Here is a 22,304-nt window from a genome sequence, read left to right on the forward strand (position 1 = left end):
TAATGGGGGACTCCACAAGACTCAGTAGCTTTAATGGCGCAACTATAATCTTACATTCCAACAACCGCCGCCGTGAGGGCGGAGTCACTGACAAAAAAGCATGATTTGCACATGAATGGCAGTTGAGGTCTTTGCCACGACTCTTTACCTTGCACATACGCTCCAAACAAAAAAAAAAATCACCACCCCCTTAGCTATTGCAACACTCGCTAAAGTCGTTAAACCATACAAAGATGTATAGAAGGCACATATTGCCATACAGATGTGGTTTCATGCTTTAATCGAATGAAATTCACGCTCTTCATATAATGATGAAAAGGCGCTCTCCCCCGTTTACTGCGATGCAATTAGGCGTCCAAAACAATGTGCTCTTGTGCTAGCCCGTCAGTATCGATGGCTTCACAGTGCCGGATGGCATACAAAATCCGGTCACGCATAACATCAATTGAACTGTAGGCGGGTATACGGAGTGTAAAGAAACAAGTATTACTGGTTGGAAGGGAGTCACGGGTCCCTCCCCTTTTAACTTTGATGTTTTCCTTGAGCGGCAGCCTTGTTTGTCCCGTTGTAAAGCGGAGAAGCAGCATCCGGTCTTTATCACACATAGTTTCAATAACTTCGTCAAACATTTGTGAATCGTTTGAGGGGAGAGAGACCTCACAAACGTCACGCAGTGCTTGACAAGATAACTTAGGCGTCCCACAAATGATCAACTCCACTTGCTGCCAGCGGAAGGCATTGAGTGTGTACAAGGGGATTACTTGACCGAACCCATGCCGAATATGGCTGATCACCACATCATACTTGTGAACTTCGATGGAGGCAATATGTTCTGCGAGTATTCCCGCAGTACGAAGATCCACAGGCGGCAATTCCTCCCGCATTCTAAGGTGAGAATTTTCACTACAGAATCTCAACCAACTCTCCTGTAGGCCTGGAAATCTCTCCTCCAGCTCCTCAGCCGTCCGCTCTGCTAACGCCTCCGGTGTTAATTGCCTCATTATGTCACGATCCATGGCCCTCAGGTCACGCAGTGATGTTTCCTCGCTAAGTAAGAGTTTCCAAAACAGTGGTGGAAACTCCACGGCGAGGAGATCTTTGGTAATAAAACACGCTGCGAGAAACTTCCCGAAAAACTCGAACATGGGAAACAGCTGAAATTCAAGAGCCATTGTTGCATTTGGCATCACGGCCAACTGCCCATCACAACCGCAGTCCTTAAAGAGGGGATTCTGTTGGAATTTCCCGCTTGGGTGTGTTGACATAATCTCTGTCGCAAGCTGTGATAGAATATCGCGGTAAGGTCCCCCCACGTCCGTAGATCCAAAACCGGCAAGCTTTACGGTGAACATGGGCGAGACATAGAAGATAGAAATCGGACTTCGCTGAAGCTGCGCGAACAACTGTCCGAACACGGAACGCATTAGCGTTGGGTAAAAACCGTAGCGCACAGAGGCCCGGGCGTGCATTGTATGAATGGTAACTTTCCCTTTGTGCCCCGTGCGATTTCTGAAAGGCCGCATTGTCTCATTTTGGATTTTTTTTGAAGACTCTGCAGAGCAAAGGCTCTTAAGCTTCTTCCACATTTCAAAAAGTTCTGTGCTGCGCCGAATGTCAACTACCACAGAAAAAACAGCCGTCAGTGTATCAAATATTTGTAGACGCTTAACATATGGTACGAGCCGCTCAATCGGAACATCGTTCCCCAGGACGTCAGCACCAAGGAAGGACAACAAGTGAGTATATTCCACTAAATCATGGGAAGGAACAGTCAACGACGCATCACCGTTAGGGGAAACAAGCAACTTCTCTGATATCGAAAAGGTTTGACAAAACAGGGACAATTCAGCATAAAATTCGAACGATTGCGCGACAACCTCCGTGTCGAGGCGATGGGGATGTTCCTGGAACCTGCTGTAGAGTTGGGACACGTCCATACCAGTAGATGCTTCAGTGAGAAGTTGCTCACCATGAAACGTTGCGTCTTCCCTTCTTTCCGCGAAGAACACCGGAAGTGCCAACATTTCGTTAGGAAATGTCTCAAATCGAGTAGTTGTTTCATTTTTCGACTCCCTCTGGAGATTAAATATAACGGCTTGCTCATGATATAAACACGTTACCAGAACAATGTCGCCACCTTTTGCTCTCACTTGCAATGGCTGCGATTCTTTTTTACGGCTTAGACAAAGATGTATCTTTCCATTTGGCTTTATGAGGTAACCACATGACGGTAACAAAGTGCTGGCCGACGACTGATCCTTATCTGACGTACCTGCTGCTAGGGAACCCGGTAGTGAAGCATCCATGTTCCATCCAACGACAACATTTCCACATCGTGCAGAGTTCAAAACTACTTCGAATTTTTTCGAACCGAATGTACATCGAAACGTTTGGGAGAAGACACCGTAACAGCTACAGTACCCCTCGGGTGATGTTGGGCCGGTCAGTAGCTCAAAGCTGATACGGTGTGACTCCTGTTGCCCTCGCGTGAAAGCCTCGGGTAAAGGCCGTGGTGGTTTGGATGTAACCGCTTCGATGGCCAACTTCGTGCAAATGACAATGGCATACGGTACACAACTCTGCCTCCCAGGAGCTGGTAAACTGGGTCGCTCCAGTTGATAACGCTGCAGAAGCTCACTCACCAGCAATATACCCAACTGTACAAACGTACAGGACATCTTCCCCCTCTGACACATGCTACTTATCACAGCTAGAAGTGGAGCAAGTGATGCGCAAAGGGCTTCATGTGATGGCAGCGGGCAATTGCTCATTTTAAGCAACTGAAGCACGCATCGCAGAGCAACATTTCTTACCGCACGTACATGTGCCGTTGCGGTGCGAAGCAATAAAAGCATCAATGTTGATCCGAATGATGTCGACAGAAGATGGATGACGCCATCAAGGCTGAGCGACACATAAATGAGGTTGACGCTAACTTCCACGCTTTCTGCACTTTGCGCAGCGAATGGCGCCGCAAGGCATGCGTAAGCGGCCGCAAGCAGAAAAAATGAGGATCTGCGGACCTCCGCCCGAACCAAAGCAGTGAGGGAGGACAAATCATTCCGCAGTGTAGTGTACGGAAGCAGATGTTGTAGTGTCTTGAGTGTATCCGATGAATTGCAACTCATGATGACGGTACCAATCAGTTTCTTCGCATACGACACCATGGCCTCTTCAACTTGTGGTATAAGACTCGACTCACCACCACTTTGAATTCCTATAGCTGGTGTATTCCATGAGTGCTGACCGAGAGACCCCATCCCCTGCGAAACATTGGGTGAGATGCGGTCAATCATCAGTTGGGTCCATATTGTATCCATTGCACTGCGTTGAACGGGTGAATCTTCCTTGTGCAACACACGCCAATGCACGACTTTGACGGAAGTACCGGGAGCAGAGAGCGTAAATGAAAGCTGCATATCTGCCGGGCAGTCCCTCCCTTGTAACACTTCGTATACCGTCTCCCCGTTCACCACCACAAGAGCGCGTTTCGCCCAGGGTATAACGCGAATGTAAAGTCGAACACATTTGACGGAAGATGTCGGCAATATGAGCGATTCACCATGAACAGGAATTATCGGGATGGGTACGTCCACAAACCAAGCTGTTGGGGGATGTTGAAAAGTAACCCGCGCGGGAAACTGCACGGAGGTACACACCAGGAGCTCTATCTCATGTAACTTGAGTCCCTCGATCACTGGTTTTGTCACGGTGCACGATTGTGGGCCAATACTTGAGACGTGTTGAACACAACCGTTTGAAATCGTGACGTGCTGTGGAGAAGCTGAGAATGTCACCTCTTCCTCTACCCATGGTTGTTGTCGCTGAAACTTCAGCAGCAAACGGCGTCGGTGGTTTTGCCTTTCCAAGATTGGTGACAAGTCACGTTCGGCATCCTCCTTTGTCTGGGGTACATCACAAAAAGGTAAAGATACTGCGGAGACATCGCTACGGTAGGTGACGCAAGAAGCAACTGAAAACTTTGGTGTTTCATGGGGTACCGCGCAGCACTTGAGAGCGAATCCGTTAAAGAGAAGGTTGTGCTCAAGCGGCACACTTGTATCATAGGAGAAAACGGCAGTGTCATCCTCAAACTGAGTAAAATCGCAGTTGTAGCTCCTCGCGTTTACGAAGACACTAAGGGGGAAAATATCTTCGCAAGTTGGAACAGGGCCGTAAACCAAAAATAGCGCCGCCTGCGAGAGATCGTCCTGTAATTTTTTAACTATCCGGTATCCACTGTCCTCTAATGAAGTTACACAACGTCCCAACTCATCCACATAAATAAAGATGTGCTTCTTTCCGTCTAATGACTCGACCTTAGAAAGGTCCTCTCCGTCAGTGCCCTCCGACGAACTCACAAAAAGCGAGGAGCCCTGTACACTGCTTATCTCCTTTACGGAAACTATGCATGACGTCCGAATCGGATCTGACACCCACCAAAAAAAATCACCTTCAGTGGTGAGACGATCCGTGACTGCACACTGGTTACAGATCCGTCTGTTGAACTGAAGTTTGCTGCTTTGCATGTGCGGGGGGTTTAAGCTTCCTAAAGACAGGTAACGGCCGCAGATAACTCCGCGGAGATCATCCTCCAGTTGCCTCCAGGCAGGCGAGTCATCGAATGATACTCTAGAAACAGTCTCCCACTGCACCCATTCCATTCTGGTTCCTCCGAGAAAAATAAGCCGTTGTTCGCCGCTTTCACAAAGGATTAAACCACGCCCTAACGATTCGACCGTTACGGGCCCTCCGACAGGTCGATTAAATTGGAGATCTCTCGCGTTTACGCGTTGGCATAGGTAACTCCGATAACCGCATGACTGCGATGGAATCGTGTACGTAATTCCTCCATGAAGAAGTTGCTTCTCCTTCTGAATGCTTGAAAATGGTAGCGTACATGTAGTTACCCTCCCCGCCGTAATTCCAATATATTTATCCTCCAAAGCAACATTTGACAACCCTGGTCTTCCGTCCTCCGACACTGTGTAGAACATGATACTACTGTGGTTTGTGGTATGAAGAAAGAAAGCCACATGCTCCCCTGGAGAGATGGTTATAGACTCAAACCCCTCTACTTTCGCTTCAACGCCTCGTGCAAGCTCCATATCCCTTCGCATGACAACTTGCCACTCACCGCCTTGCTCTTCAACTCCTCTGAAAGTCCCATTACGCATAAAGAGAGTTACGGTCGCGGTAGATGTTGTGTCAGAGACAAAATACACCTTTACAATGTTCACCTTATTTCGTTTCGCAATAACATCAAACATAATCCCGCTGCACGAGTTACCAGGAATGCACGCTTGGCGGCCCGTTTGAAGAAATATTGTCTCCTCTCCGGCACTCTTTTTGGCATCGTCTGCAAACTCCCTTAGTTGATCAAGAATGTACGAAATTGTCATATTACCCTTTTCCAGCATGCCTGCAGCGGACCGGAAACCTTCCTCACATATTAGAAAGGTGCTGAACATACGAAGGAGTTGGGCACAGCTCCACAAATCACCCTTCATATCACGTGTTCCTTGTCGCTGAAGCTGTGGGGAGGCAAAATGATCGTATCGACGTAAGGTATAAACATTCCAAACTGCGCATGTGACCGTGGCTCCTCGGCCAGTTTTCACATACACATTTTTCGGGTGGATGTTGCCGTGGATTAGAGAATGCAGGTGCCAGTGCTCCAACGCGGCAAGGAGGGACATAACAATGGATTTCTGTTGTTGTTTGGAGAATCTTTCCATGTCTAAGGAGTTAAGAGTGCCGTCAAACCAGCCATGCGTAATAACACCAAAACTTTTTGAGGAGTCCAATGACTGCATTATGTCCTCTTGGTACATTACACACGGATGCTTTGTTACTACGTTAAAGGACGTAACAGTTATTTCGGGGTCATCATGGCTAAATATGTGCAGTGTTCGCTTGCTTGTTGTGTTGTCGTCAAAATATAGTAAACGAACCATAGAGCTTCCACCGACCCTACCAATAACCTCGTATGCGCTAGGCAACCGTATAAAAGTGTCCCCTTCATCTGCGGTTCCAGGAATGAAAACGTGCGGTTTATCCAGCGGTGACGACAAAGCATCCACTACCCTCCGAACCGCAGCTTGACCGCAAAATTCCTCAAGCTTTTTGTCCTCAACTCGAATCATCTCACGCGAAAAAGCACCCACCTCCGCGAGTTGCTTAAGAGCATTTGACAATCTGTAAGCAAGTTTCGAGTTCCCGCAATGGTCACACCAAATGAGTTCAATGGCAGTCACACGATCTGAAGGTAGACTGTAGAGTACATGTCGAAGTACGGTGTACGTTGAAACCACTACGCGGAACGGTATTCGGCGAAGAATAGTCGGTGTTATTGGGTGTGATGCCAGCACCACGGAAGGTGGTGCTCTAAACTTTCCGGCTCCCAATGCACCACCGTAAAAGGTAGCAAGCGTGGCGGACGCATTAGCATGGTCCAAACGAACAAAGGGAGACACGCTCAGATTGGAAGGTATATTGTGAAAGACAACCCTTGGGGACTCATTGTTACGTGCTAAAGAAAGGGTTCCATTGTCACGATCAAGAAGAAAATGCAACTTTGTTCCCGCAAGAAACATCGTGTTGCCTGACGAGTCAATAGGGGGAATTCGTTCCTGTGTGGGTAAAGAGTCGCCGTCGAGAACATCTTGCACTATCCAAACCTGGTCAACTTGCTCACGAAGTTTCACGAAGTGCGGCTCCAGCTGGTCGAAGGTCGATACCACAATTCCAGCAAAGTGCCCAGAACCAAGTGAATCACCTCCGGCACGGTCACTGCGGGTTATTTGCACAACAAATCCCGACAAACCAACTGTTGGAAGTGGGGACCCAATCACTGCTTGCCCGGATGCATCATTACAGCTTGCCGTGCGACCTTTGTTCGAAATGACTACTTTGGACGGATTACACAAAGTCCACACGGGGGTGTATTCCACAACACCCTCAGACCAGCTCCTTGATCTTGTGGATATGCCTCTGTCGATCACCTCTCGTGGTGAATGGAGGTAGAGGCTAGTAGGATGAGGCCCTACGTTCATAACTGCTATCTTCGGTGAAATCCCCTTCAACGACGAGCCAACGTGCTCCCTGTATGAGACATGGCAGCGAACGTTGTCATCCTCATCGTACACGACAAAATCGTTATCAGCTGTGAATGCGAGAGTAAGTTCTTCGTCACGTGCGAGGCTGAAGCTGCGGTGAATCACACTGTTTCGACTCCCTTCCCAGTTTATCTTAAAAATAGGTCTAAACAGTTGGACGAGCACTTCCAAAAAGAAAACATTGGCACTTGTCGCAGACACTGCCCCCAGCTTCCAGAAGCGTGGCTTATTCACTGGCCAGGCACCTGTGCTGAACACTCCCTCAAGCTCGCATGCTTCGCTTGGTTTCAATTCTACTGTGTCATACCCCCCTGCCCAGCGCCACGGATGTGACACCGAACTCATGAAAGGCGTAGGTGGTGGGAACGTCATCTCACAAATTGAGAGACGCAAACAGTCACAACCCCTTCTCTTAACGAAGAAGCAATACTGCGAGGGAGCAAACACTCCTAACTGCTCGTGAAGCGGTCCTCCGTGAGCTGCGTAATATGTTGCAGGTTCGTAGAGGATATCCTGCTCGATATCATCACCAAAAACAATGTGCAAAGAGACTTGCAACAGTTTGGGGCGTGATTTGCTGCTTAAACGTAGTGGAAGATCGGTGACGAACGCAACTCCCCAGGAGTCCCCGAGGGGAGTAAACAAAAGGGAGACAAACGCAGCCAGATTTTCATTATATACAAAGGGACAGGCAAAGCTGCAGCACTTTTCGTTCCATCCGTCTTCGTGAAGAAGCTCCGGTGATAACATGTATTCTACGCTACCTGAATCCAGCGCTCTACCCGAAATCGAGTCGTGCCTCCTTGCTTTGATAATTCTATCAGCGGCAAAATTTGTCGACCTTGTGTGGCGCACCAAAGACGATGCACACGCGCTGCCAGCATCAAAGGACAAGTTCCACCGTTGAGCAATGTACCGTGCTAATATGCTAATCAGATGTTCTTCCTCCCTTAAAGCAGGAAAATGGACAGTTCCTGTCGCCTGGCATACGCTTTCGACAGCAAAGGGTTGGTGGCACCAGCCACACTCAATAACAGGAACTAAACAATCTACTGGTACCGTGACACAGACGGGAGTACCACCCCTACCAACCTCTACCGCGACTTGGGATTTAATATCGGGATCACTGACTAGACGCACCAGCTCCCCGGCGGAAAACTCCCCTGACCCCAGTGCGATGACAGCAAGATCTCCCTTGCACAGCGAATTGAAGTATGCCACACCATTCACACCAAACGGTAGTGTCACAACACCATCACCCAAGGCGTCTGTAAGATTCCCGTTTACCACACCACTCAACAGATCTTCAGATATTTCTTGCCTACCAACGTTTCCCGGTCGCGCCTTCACAAGCTTTCCAAGGGATTCAATCACACCAGTATCTTCAAAGGGTTGCGTAACCGAAAACGGCCCGCTGGCAAAAGCCACTAGCGCTGTCAGAAGGCGCGTAATGACAAACCCCTGTACTGCGGGGAAAACAGCCATGTTACGTCCCAGTAAGCGCCGTTGAACAATAAGACGGTAGGTGACACGCCCACGAAAGGCACGAGGTTCTGATGGTATCTCCAAGAAAGGTACAATCCCCTCGCTTTTCTTTCCAACATAAATTGTCAAAACCCCGTCGCTCTCGAATTCGTCGCCCACATCGCCAACGTGCCCATCGCTGCTGTTATAAAACCGGACTCCACAGCTGGATGTTGTGTTGACATACAAAGCGTACATCTGATTCGCCCGCAGTTGAAGATTGAGTGGACCCGGAGAAAAGGTCTGCTTATCTGCCAGGTAAAGGTACCGAGTTGCGACCTCTTTCCATTTTGAAGGGACCTTTTCAGCGCCCTTCATACTTCCCTCCTTCCAGAAAACTCTGACATTTATGTTATCCGCTGTTGTTTGAGAAATGCAGAATATTTCTTCCAACAACACATCCTGCTTGCTGCGGATGTCGAACATGATGCCGTTGTATGATGCTGAATTGTTTTGGCTGAGATGCCCACCCGTCGATATAGCGGAAAGAACCTCTGACACGCTCATGGGGTTTGCAGGTACGGCAAGAATATTACCCACAAGTCCTCGGACAGAGAAAAAGGTATTGCTTACACAGTGACCCTGCTCGCTGCAGGTAAAAAAACATCGTATCCGCTCCCTTCCTCTTTCCCTTACCATGCCCATAGTTCGTTCACAGACAGCACTGAAGACATAAGTCCCCCTTTTCATTTTAAGTTGGAGTTTATTCATTACGATTCTGTGTGAGCACTCTTTCGGGAGCAATACCTCATGATGTACCCAGACCCAATTCCTCTCTCTCGATGTCACACCCTCGGTAGAGTCGTTCACGTCAGCGCAATACAGAGAAACATGAAAGCTCATCGGACCTATAGTGTGCCCCACGTAGGGTTGAACAAAAACGGGTAGTAGAAGCTCTCGCAGCACAACCGGACCATCAAAAACAGTAACAACAAATTCAGCTCTTTCCGAAAGAGTAGACATTTGGGGGCGACTGACCAGTGGCAGATGATCGCTGCACCCATCATTATTCCTTTCATCCCACTCTCGCCACACAACAGAATCAGTTTCCTCCACTGCGAGAGCCTGTGCCTCTTCACTACGCACGTACACTATGGAACCGCAAAACCCGCAAGAGTTGGAACTAACATCAGTAAAGGGGGTGCTACTCTCGCTGGTGCGCCCCATCAAAACTGTGAGGGTACCGTCGGAGTCCATTTCCGATGAAACGGCCCCCGAGCAACCTCCCTCCTTCGCGTAATGGCCGACTCCAAAGTTGTGCGTAGCGTTGATGTATAAAGCGAAAGTTGAGCCGCCTTCAATACGGATTCCGTGAAACGTAACGGAGAACTGACGACCCGCGCGCATCTTAACAAAGTTAGAGAATATCTTCGTCCACGAGCCGCTAGTCCGTTCATGCATCTGGTGAGAACCCTTCTTGAAAAATACTTCCACCCGATGGCGTCCCGAAGCGTGGGTGAGAACGGTCAAACCGGTCAGCACAACCGAATCCTCAGCTCGAACATCAAACATAATACCATTGTAGGACTCGTTGCGTAAAAGCCTGAATTTTGTGCTCCCCACAACAAACACACGCGTGACGCTGCCATCGGGGGCTTTCAGAGCGGGATATGGGGGTTGTAAAACTTTGTGTGGTCCCTCGTTGTCCAGCACATAGATGCTGTTTTTATCCAGGGAGAAGCAGACACGCTTATCCGTTTCGTCGCATACGTTGACTGTATTGCCCCCTATTGACGTGACAAGCCCACGTTTGGGCTGAACGAGGCTTCCGGCTTTGAAGGCCACCTTAGCACCCACTACAATAGCGGCCGCATCAGCGGAAAGCGCACAGTGGCGAACATCGCGTTTCCGCACAACGTACTCTCGCTTTCCTTGGCACGGGCACAAACACTTCACAACCCCAACTCCAGAACCACATGTGCGGACGACCCTCCCCAGATGAGCCTTTCCAAATAGTGGCGGCACCACCGTTGCAGTCATTCCACGCGTCGAAAGGTAAGCAACAAGCCGAGGCCGATGCAATAGAGTCTCCGGAGGGATCGTATATGTCGCTATCAGCAGACCGTTGCGGTACGCGGCCACTTCCCTGTCCACTCGCTCGACCGTTATTGTGTCGCCAATAGAAAAGAGTATCCCAGTACCCTCCTCTGCTATACGCGGCGCAACCTTCCAAGCGGTTCCGCATTGAGCCATGGTGTAGCTAAGAGTGTCGAAGAGAAGATTGTTGCAGCCCATAATGCCAATGTCAGGACCTATACAGTTACTTGGAATGAGTCCAACGGCCACTGAAGAGGAATTTATATCCAAAGCATCATCATTGACGGAAACCCATCCACCTGTAGAAGTAACCTGGCATGGTGTGCGCGTGAACACAATCACACGCAAATTCGTGTCTTCTTCAATGGGGCAGTTGCACGTCGCCACGGTCGGGTGAAGATGAAGACCGCGAAGGGAGGAACTCAGCATAATGGATCCCTTTGTCATATCAACTGAGAGATATACACTGCGAGGCGTAGCCGCTTTAGTTTTGGAGTCACTCCATGTGCCCCAGATGTTACCGTGTGCTATGCGGCGCTCAAACTCCGCGGAAGTCATGACGCGGTAATCACACTCTTCGCTCGTTACACCCACAAAAATCGCAGAGGCATCAACTGGCGACGGCTCAATATCCTCATCAAGAAAAAGCATACTAACCACAACTTTTGAGCTGTTAGGAATCACAGTCGGGCTGATCAAGATCATGTTACTCTTAATTGATACACTTGTTTGCAGAAGGTTATTTACACACCACAGCAAATCGAAGGAGTGTAAACCTCCAAATGAAAAGCCGTCAACACCAGCAACGTGGCTAACGGTCACATCAACACGGGAGTCTCCATAGGTGGAAAAGTCATCTAGCACAGCAAAGGCAGCGCCATCAGTCGCTATACAGGTACTTCCATCGATTTGGACATTAACACTTTTATCACGCATCCATGCAAACGCTGCGGTTTCCATAAAACCAACAATGCTGCCAACGACCAACTCCTTCGGGCTGTGCTGCGACAAAAGATAATCCGTAAGGTTATCGTTGTGATCGGTGAAGTGAAACATACATTTTGGGTAACGCCAACTATTGAAACACTCAGAGCACAGACAAATTCCACCTTCCCCCTCGTACCACGCCTCCAACATCTCCGAACCGCACGATGCGCACAGCACCGGAGGAGTGCTACGTGTCAGGGCACTAATGTTGCTGGGGGGGTATGTGTTTCGCGCAGGGAATGTGTGGCAGTCAAGAAATGAGAAGACAACAACCGAATCCGGTCCAGTAAGCACGAAGGGCCTCAGCTTTTTCTCTTCAGGTATCTTCTCAAACAAAACACCAAAATCAACGCACTTACCACCACGAACACGAGAAAATGAAGCTGTTCCTTCCTGCCTATTCACTTTGATAATTACTACATCATCCGAGTCAAACAACAATTGCCCGGCACTGTATATCATACCAGGCTCCACGAAACAGTTCGTGTTATTAGTTCCCTCTGAATCACGGTTACATAAGGCCCAAATATTTTCGCACCGTACTATCGCCTGGGGTTCTGCCGGCTCCTCTGTTTCTGCCGTTACGCCGATGTACATAAGCGTCCCTTTACTCTCTGCAATTGTGATACTTACGGCAAAGGAGAATACGTCCTCAAGCACAACGTTGCCTCGCACCGCTGAGTAGTGCGCAGCCGAGGTTACACCGATCGACGGGCTTGGTGTGAACAGACTTTTCGTGGAGAAACGTCGGTCGATAACAACAGGTGTCCTCGACATGGGTTGTTGGCCGTTAACCATGCGGAACGAAGAAGATGTTGATTGAGTCGCTGAGACGGGAGCATTGCGCCTCAGTAAGGTCACAGAGCCTTTTTGGTTAGTTGTTTCATGACGTATTATTTGAAGAGCAGTATATTCCATATTCATTGCATCAGTAATTGTTTTAACAAAATTTTCCGCGATGTCCATTCTCTGCTCCTTTTCATCGTTCATTAGCGGCACGACCGCAGATGCTTCAAACAAAATTCTTCTTAACCCGCTGGTTAACCAGCCACAACACCTCAAACTCTCTCCCTCCGAAACCGAAAAAAGCGCAGGCATTACGAAGGAGGGCTTCAGGTCTGCAACATCTGTAGAGAATTGCCTCCCATCCGGATCGGCCTCAAGGTAAACCACAGCTCTTGATGCAGATTCGGATATGGAATCTACAACGACGGGACCGTGCGTTTTATGTTGGCAGAAGAGTCCACTTCTTTCACCACCCAATATGGCTAGTGCGACTATACATTTTTCGAGGTCATAACTAGACCGAACAAAGAAGGAATATATCCAATCCGATATCGCTGGGCCGAAGTATGGAGTGACGTGGAGTTGTTGAAGGACACTAACCGCCACACCCCGTCGCAAACTGGAAAGCAATAATTCACATGATTCCTTTACCTGTGAGGGGTCAGCGATAATATCACAAACCGCGTCTTCGTTGAAGTGGAACACAAATGGATATAAATCATCGACACGGTGAATGTTTGCGAAGGCCAATCCGATGCGCACCATGTTTTCTCTGTAGTATGTTATCTCCCCTACATCAGCGTTTAGTTCAACCCACACAACTTCATCACATCCGTAAACCCTCCGCTGACTGTTACGGGGAATGGTTTGGCGGCGCAGAAGGAGGTGTGGCACCTGATCACCGTCGTCAGCGTCTTGCAAAATGTAAACGTCATCCCTAGAAATTAAACTTGCCATAGTGGTAACAGGTGTATGCCCATGTGAGAGACCGATGTAATAGCAACCCCCCAGCGATGCACCAACTCCATGGCCCATTTGCATTTGGCGGCGGATGCGGAAACCAACTTTATGAGTCCCTCTTGCAGGTAGTGGCTTCTCCCCATAAAAAGCACCCCCACCGGTGACTCGGGTCCGACCACCCGTCCACCGTGGAATGAAGGCGCGTTGCGAACACTCGGGATAGATTTTTGCGCGTGCAAGCTCCGTAAGAGAATTCACAATGACATCGGGGGACATGGAACCTCGTAATGCCTCGACAGCCTCTGCAAAACAGTCCTGCCGTAGTGTACGTGCCATGTGGCCAAGGGAGCGAGCCGCACGTGCTTTCACCCAGTGATCATGAGCCTCGCTTAATGTAATCGAACAAATTCGTAATATTTCGAGGTGGGCCGAGCGACTAACTAGACTGCAACGAAAACTATCAATAACGACGTTAACTATGCGAAAAAGTCTCGTTAGTAAAACACCACCAATATGGAGTCTTTGCCTCTTGAGTAAGTGAGTGCTTTCATCACTGTATAGGTGTTTGAGACTCGTGACAAGTTCAACAACAACATCTCTAAGAAATACGGAGGCTTCCTCAAGCAGCGCACAAATAGAATCCCCATTCGCATTGAAGCCGGGTTGGCCAAGCCGTTGTAGATTCTTCAAGCATACGGTTACGAGATAATGCACGGCAATAAACGAAGCATCACTAATCATAACAGGCGAAACGGTTTGAGTCCGACAAGAGCTGTGCAGAGAAGCCATATCAAATTCGAACGGAGCGTTTTCTCCGAAGTTCACTATCAGTTTGACGAGCATTCCATCCGTCTGCACGGCAACAAATGGTATAATGGTGGAAAAGGTACATTCGGTAGATATTCCTAGAAATTCCCCGTTGCGAGTAAAGAATAAACTGGAAGATGGGGCCATAATGCCGCAGCCAATGACGTCTCCGACCGACCAAGGAGTCGAAAATTCCACATTAGCGTTGGAATACCTTACAGTTCCATCTGAACAAAAAGCTGCTGAACAATCCTTTCCGACTGACTCACACGACGAAATGGAGGAACTTGTAACACCAATGCAAACAAAAACCTCCTCATTGAGAGCAAGTTCGAGAGTTATTTCAAAGTACAAAACCTCCGCCATATCAGCCAACACACACCCACCAGCGAGAGCTGCATAGCAATCCCGTTGAGCTGGTGACATATCAAATGCCTCCTCTGCTTTAAAGGCTCTCCACTGATTACGTGCTAAGAAACATATGTCGGCACCTTCAACATGTACGCCCAGTGTATCACCCTCCACTACTGTAGCACCATCCGCTGCAGGCTGTAATGAATTTGGTACAATGACGCTACGATAAAGCAAATTAAATAAGCCACGATCCTGTAAGAAACGGTGCCACGCAATATCAGTGCTGCTTCCATTAAGTGGAGTGACTACCGTATCTGCAATCGGTGCGAGAATATAGGTTTTAAGAACGCGGAAAACTTTCGACGGATTTATTGCGGAAAGGTCCACACTGTCCCATGGGTGGCAAAGAACGGCACACAGAGAAAGCGCCTCCATACCCCTTGACGCCTCGCATTGCAGCTTGGCCTCAACTATTCGCGAAAAATTGCGGTGAATAACACAGTGAAAAAAGCTACAGGTTGCCCTCTGGAGCTCCAGTTCCCGCTGGAACCCACAACCAATAATTGGCTCAATGTAGTGAACCTCCGTCAGATCCTCTAAAGTAGCCTCGCTATAACCAGAGTTAGTACGGACATTATTGGAGGCTTCGTTGCTGTATTCACGGCGCCTCGATCGTATAAACTCCCTGTAGAAAAGGTGTGAGTTCACGATTAACCACGACATATCCTCATCTAGTTGGTGAGAAGACAACAGTTTTTCCTGAAGCCTGAGTACGGCCTTGTTATTGCTGGCGTACCTTGCTTTTTCAACAAGTGCCCTTACCAAATCCTCGTTCGTAACACCGTTACACCCATTAAGAAGAAATTTGAACACTAAGGTTGAAATACTCTCCGTATTAGTTGCTACAAGCTCACTGATCGCATCAGAGGTTAGCAGCGGAATGCGCGGCCGGTTCATGCTCCCGACTTCCTCATGACAATGTTTTGAAAGATCGGATAAACTCGACGTGAAACGACCTAGGGCACTTACATTCCAACTTTCTGTTCTCTCGTGTGAAACGTGTGCGGATTTGCTCAAAGTTGTACGAACATTTGCCACCGAATGCACACTCGTTGGGGATGAAACACGAGTGACTGGTTCTTCTGTTTGCTGCTGTTCGGCCATAGCGGACTCCAACCGATCTCGTGGGTTGAGTGTATCAAGCAGAAAGCGCGCTCGATCTAGCATTGCTTTTTCATCGCCTTGTTGCAGGGCCTCCAGTATGAGATATGATTTCTTGCGCATAAAGTCGAGGGATTTCTCCACATGCTTTAGCAACGAAACGTTTTTTGTCCTCCGCAAGTGCCAGGCATGGGCCGCGCAGAATGCGCGCATAACATACTCTAAGCGATCCTGGTAAGGAACATGTTTCTTGCGGTACAGTTCTTGCCACTGAGAAAGAAGATCACCAAAACCTTCAAACAGGTCAGTTAGTTCTTTCTGGTCTTCTTTGTCTAGTAGAACTTCGTCACTCATTCCGGGGACGTTATGCTTCTTTAGAACTTCCTCTGAAAGGCCCCCGCGGAATATGCTGTTCTGCGGAAAAACAACGGTATCAGGTAGGCCTTTGAGAAGCAGCTGCTGAGTGTTATGAAGAATTGCCTGACCTAAAGCAAGACATATATCACTAATCCAGTAAGATAACTCTGTTTGTAGCATCACACGCGCATTAACGGTAATAAGTGACTCTTCCTTTTTGGTATTTGTGACGGTAACCTCCACCCTACCACCGCACTCGATGGTTAGGTGCTCATCACGCATGGTGACAAAGGTGCGCCGGCCTTCGTTTGTTACAAGGGCAACCCTTACCTTATTGGTTTCCCTTGTTGTCGGATGTTCATGCAATACCTCAATGCTGCGCGCGTAGCGTAAGTCAAGGGATGTCGTGTGTGTGCATGCGGCAGGAACAAAAATTCGATGTGTTTCTGTCAAATTGTGGTTCACATATTGTGCTGGAAGTATGTCGGCGTAAGGATACAGGACATTACGAGTCTCGTTGAGTAAAGTGAGCACGTCTCTGGCAATGCTGCTGTCGAGTAGTAGATCTACGAGATAATGAACAACAGGAAATACCACAACCCCAATGGCAGTTTGTTTAAGCAAATTCAACTCTTCAGTCCCACCGGTATGCCCCGACGCCACGTTAGAAAAGAGGCCATTGAACAATCGCATTGTTCCCTTGCACAGAGAATTTAGCAACGCTATGGCCACCAGATGCCACTGGGGGTTGGCCTTTCGTGACAAAATACTGAGAAGGGTTGGGAGCAAGACACACGAGGGTCTGAATGACGCCCCTTTTCCTGTTAAAATCAACTGCGATTCCGCCAAGCACGCTTCCTTCAGACGATTTAAAAACGCCATAAACGGTTTCTTTAAGTCCTTTTCCAATACGCTAGTGACCAACGACGGTATATAGTCGGATACTAAAAGGTCTTTTATGTCCGTCAGTCTTTCCGTGCTCAAAATTCTTTCTAACAAGTAGTCATAGCTGACGCACTCCATAACTAAAACACGGTGCAGCTCCTTAAAGACAAACTGAGTCTCCATCAAAATACCCCTGTCTTCGGGTTCCAACCTGCTAAGTGTCTCAAACATATCCACAATAATAGCCACCAAATGTGGCGGGCATCCCCTCTTAATCCAAGTAAGTTGCTGAGTCAGCAGCCGACCACACACACAAAGGAGAAGTAGGGAACTGCTGTTCCTCCCAAGAGGTTGTTTGACGCGTAATATTAAGTCCTGTGAAATGTCAATAAGCCTAGAAACGGTTCGAAGTGATGTGCTATTCCAGGAAAAAAACTGAGGGGTGTACTGTGTGCCGCCGCAACACCTTCCTTCGGCGACCAACACGGCATTTAGTCGATGCAGAATAAGGTTCGAGAGTGAAAAGGGTGTCACGATGCCTTTATCACCTTCGAGTTCCAAGAATTTTTCGCTCACAGTTTCTTCATCACGCATACTTTCAAGTTCTCTCACATGCATGGCGGGTGGTGCTTGCGTATCCACCCAACGAAGACTCAGGCCACTACTTACGTCACAGATAACACTATACATACGGCTTGTGAACCCGCATAGAAAATATAGTTCCTTTGGATGAACGTCTGCGGTACACTGCTCCAAAATGCGACCATTTGCATCCATCCAAGTACAAAATCCATCCTCCACAATGGCAGTCTCGAACGTGTTTGTCACTACGTAGTAGTCTCCTAATGGTGTGTATGGAATTGCTTCCTTCTCTGTAACATCACAGCCAAAGGGTACTTTGGGGGGTGGACCCCACGAAATGACGCCCTTCCACGTGATGGCGCCGTCACTGCTTCTTAGGCAGCAACCAGAACCCTCATTCATCTTGAAAGAGCACAGTAAACCACACTGGGAAGCAGGTGAGAGTCTCCCCTTAGCAGAAGTAAGCATATCATTGATGCATTGAGCTCGGTGCCAGATTTGAATATTCGAGATAAATCCACTGAACGAGCCACGGAGTAGATCTACGGAACCCGTTGTGGAAGTGGAAAGATTGGCCACTTTGCACCTTACAGCACAACTTTTAATCATCACCGCATCTTTGTAGACATTCCAAGTGAACACACCATTTGTGTTTTGCAGTGTTGCACTCCAAAGGGCCCACTCACTCCGCAACGGTTCATGAACCTCAACACGCAAATCCTCATCATGCCCGAAGCATATTGAGAGCAGAGATGTTTTACTGTTTATAGCCACTTTCACCGAAAGCCACTCCTTATTGAAACATCTCACATGAACAAGACCCATCGATGTGCACTGCTCTGCTCGGACGGGACAGAGAAAGAATTGAACACTGAGAGATTCGGCCTCTGGTGGAATCAGCAGTGTGGGCGGTCCAACGGTTCCGTGAACAGACATCGATGCACTGAATTTTGCATAGAATGGCGCACTCTTATTGGGATGAAAGTGGGGAATAACAAAGCGGTCCATGCCACTGTACACGTAAACGCCACTATTCCCATTCGTTTTGCAAGCCTCCAGTACACGGCGTACCTGAAGCGTTTCCGCATCGTAAAACGTCACGACGCCCACAGTCTTCGATTGTACAGCAATTTGATTGTTCTCAAGAAAGACGCCACGACAGCCTGTTAGAGAAATATTTTCATTCTTGCAAACTAAGTTATAGGGAGGCACTAAAAGAACCTTATAAATCCCGCGTGTCGTTAGTACGACTCCGTGCAGTTCACCATTACGTGAAACAACACAAGCCCCAATAACACTGCGTGATATCTCCATCCCAAGGGAATGTGCTAAGGAAACATCGTGACACTTCACCCACGATGTGGGAAACAACACTCGCATCCGGGGTCTTGCATATGTTTCAATCGAAGTAATCCAAGGGCGGATGCCCTTCAGTGTAACCCTTTCCGCCAAATCAGGATGCCTATACACCCATCGAAAAATTGATAGTAATGAGTCGATATCCTTTGATGCTAAAACCAATTTAAATAGAAGTTCAATGGCACCGAAAAGCCACCGCGAGTCACCTCCACCTCCACTAAAGGAACAACTTTCTTGTTCGACCTGCTGAAGCAGAATTCTGAAAACCCGCCGCATCCCCCACGAACGAAGAGTCTCATTGGTCGAGTTGATGCCACACCTGTCTATCACCTTGTGAAGCATACGCACGACTTGCATGGGGACACGGGGATGCAATGAATCAGAAACCACAGCAATCGCCCAGTCGAAGCTACTTACGGTATCAACGTCACTAACCGGTACACCACTTCTGGAAACACTTTGATCATCCTCAATGTCATCACCATCATCATCACAGGAATTTTCATCCTCCCAAGCTGACCGCACGGGCTCATCAAAGCATGTGCCACCAGTAAGCGATACGAGTTCCGCTTGTGTCGTTTCAGAGCTAGCAGCAGCCTTCACAAGCAAGCATCGGAGGAAAAGGGGGCTCAGAGTTCTCTGGCGGCGAGCAAACTCAACTGCTGTAAACCTTATGAAGCGGGCCACTTCTTCCGTGTCCGGGTGATGCACATTCAAAACATCAGGCAACTCAGGAAGCTGTGCAAAGGGAGCGAACGATGCGCCCTTTACAGGTGCCGGCACCAGCGGCCACGCTCTTGAAAAAAGATCCGCCGGACTGTACCTCACAAGATTATCTAAACTAAGAGAGATCCCTCGCTCAGGATACACATTGATGTTTTCACACGGGTCCAGTTCGCTGTTAATATCCCACACGTTTCCATGAACTTGTCTCTTTGAAAAACGATACATTTCGGGGACAACAACGGTATGTTTGATATTCCTCTCATCGTTCTCTTCGCGGCTGATTGATGGTCTCAAGGCACGCCGTCGCCGAGGTGGAGCCCTCGTTGTTTCAGGTAGCATCTGTTGGTGATGCGGCACGCTGGAATAACTATCTGTGCTAACGCTATCCTCCTGCGCGGCCGGAAGCTCCCTTACGTGAGCCTCTGAAAGCAACACCTCCGGCGGAATGTCTGTTAAGGAAGTCGGAACGGCCAACGCAAAAGGGCCCTCAACGGATGCCACCAGTTGGTGATTTGTGCCCCCTGCCGCCATTTCGGACTGCGCCATCACAGGCTTTGTCCACAAGCTAATTCTTCGACGGCAAGTTCAGGCGAGAGATATAACAAAATATGTGAAGCAAAAAAAAAAAAACAGTCTTACACGATAATCCCCTTTTCAGATTGTGCTTTTCCTATTCGAATCCCCCTCCTTTCTTTTTCTCTTTGTTTGCGTTTGTACGCACCTTTAGTACCCTCTGTCCAAACCCGCCGAATAAGAGGAGAAGGGAGAAAAAAAAAAGGCAAAAAGTTGTGCTACAGAAAGGGTAAGTGACTGAGTGAATAGCAATGGCGACAATTCCTCAAAACCCTTAAATAATATACGGACACATTAACTGACTAGTGGAACTAGTAGGCGCGATCTGACTACACGGTGACTATCATCATCCCTGCCTAAATGCTTTCTTTATTATGTTAAGCACCGAGTCGTGCAGAGAAATTAACGGGCGCTCACAAAGATACACCAAATAATTATTATCACTTTGCCTTTTTCGGTACTCCTATATTTAGGCAAAAGAGATGGAGCACGTCCTTTCACTAAACACCCACAAGGTTGGAATATCCACTGCGAATGGGATGGCTCGTCGTAACGCTCTCAAGGAAGCCCGTTGCGGTTTCCAGTTGCTAAGCTCCTTTCCATATTCTCGCCTCCTCGTTGTGTCGCATCGGAGTTTGCGAGGAGTGGCGTATCACCGCACGGGTAGTTCGCTCGCGGGCACCATCTCCAACGAACGTCCGACAAGGCGTACACAAGGACACCGATAATAATCAAGACGTAGGCTGCGAAGAAAACAGGCGTGGGGTAAATGCGAAAAAAAACCACATTCCATATGATCCCGTATACACTTGTCGCCAGTAGAGATACGTTACCGAAGACTGCGCTTTTCATGAAGAACAGAGATGGGATGCCAGTGTACACAAGCAACATCGAAAAACCAAACAACATCTGATAGAGCCAGTCCTCGGAAGTCCACACTTGCGTTCGCGAGTTGAAACCGTCCCACTCAACAACAAAAAACTGAATAGTAGCTATAACAAGAGCGAAACAAGACATGAAAGATATGCTTTCAATAACGGGTATGTAGGCTGGTACGTCCCTTGACTCCCCCTCCCCGGCGACTTCCGTTGCGGTCAACCGCGGGGAGACGTTTACCGTCTCGCCCTCGTGCTTGTGCTCGTTGATGGTTGTTTCGCAATTACTCTCAGCTATTCGGTCTCGGGGGGTCGAGCCACCACCGGCACTTGGAAACTGAACATTGGAATTGCCCGGTTTAATTAAATACTCCATGAAAACATTCGACACGGCGTACAAGCTTGCCGCGAGAAGGCATAAGAGATCGCCCTTAAGGGCATTCGGACCAACTTCAGTGCGGGATATACCGTCAGCATCTAACAGGATAAGAAGGACCAGACCACCAGTTGCCACAACGCACCCAGTTATATGGGTTATGGAAAACCGCATCTTGAGGATAAAGTAGCTCAAAACAAGCACACAAGGAATGGAAAAGCAGATAAGTAGCTGAGCCGAGACAAGGTCCGTGTACTGGAAAGCTTTCACAATAACAAAGTTCGCCTGCGAATCTACAAGCCCAAGAAAAAAGTACTTCCATGGCCTGTAGAGGAGCGTAAAGTTTTTGAACGTTTCATGTCGATGCCGAAGAAATAGAAAGAGGTACAGTGGGCCATAGAACGTGAAGATGAATGCGTATGCAGTTAGGGACTGAAGGACTGGATAGCTAGCGTTGTTGTTGATCAATTTGGTGGTCGACACTCCCGTAAAAGAGTTTAAAAGAGCTACAAGCTGACCAAACAGCACATACAACGGAAGCAACTTCAATGCCGACTTCCTCATCAATGGCGTTCCCCCCCTGAAAATTGCCCTCCCTTCCCTGCTTTAGGTGTTACTAACTCGTAGGTAGAATCGTGAATACATACAAACGTGGAAAAAGAATTGTGAGAACAGTTGATTTAATGGAATAGCAGCAAACGAACCCTGAGGGAGGCTCAAAAACACACGCATGTGCATAATACGCAAAGGCACGCAACACAGTTCAAAGTTAGCAATGTGTGGTGACAGACTACGCCGAATATTATGCGAAAAGTTAAAGCGTAAAGGGGGAAAAAA

At 48.3% G+C, this 22,304-nt stretch overlaps 1 protein-coding gene and 1 pseudogene across 2 annotated transcripts; both read right to left on the minus strand.

Moving 5' to 3' along the window:
• Positions 1–347: 347 nt before the first annotated feature.
• Positions 348–20,189, minus strand: TEOVI_000882900:pseudogene (annotated as a pseudogene). The gene has a single exon. A coding segment is annotated over exon 1 (19,842 nt).
• Positions 20,190–20,774: 585 nt separating this feature from the next.
• On the minus strand, positions 20,775–22,031 carry TEOVI_000883000 (Eukaryotic protein of unknown function (DUF914), putative; the record flags this gene model as incomplete). The annotated part of the gene is made up of 1 exon (XM_067221409.1): positions 20,775–22,031. One exon carries the CDS (start codon positions 22,029–22,031, stop codon positions 20,775–20,777), a length of 1,257 nt encoding a protein of 418 aa, XP_067077510.1.
• Positions 22,032–22,304: the final 273 nt, after the last annotated feature.

Source organism: Trypanosoma equiperdum, assembly GCF_001457755.1.
Source record: "Trypanosoma equiperdum strain OVI genome assembly, contig: ctg_1434, whole genome shotgun sequence".
Taxonomy (NCBI): Eukaryota; Euglenozoa; class Kinetoplastea; order Trypanosomatida; family Trypanosomatidae; genus Trypanosoma; species Trypanosoma equiperdum.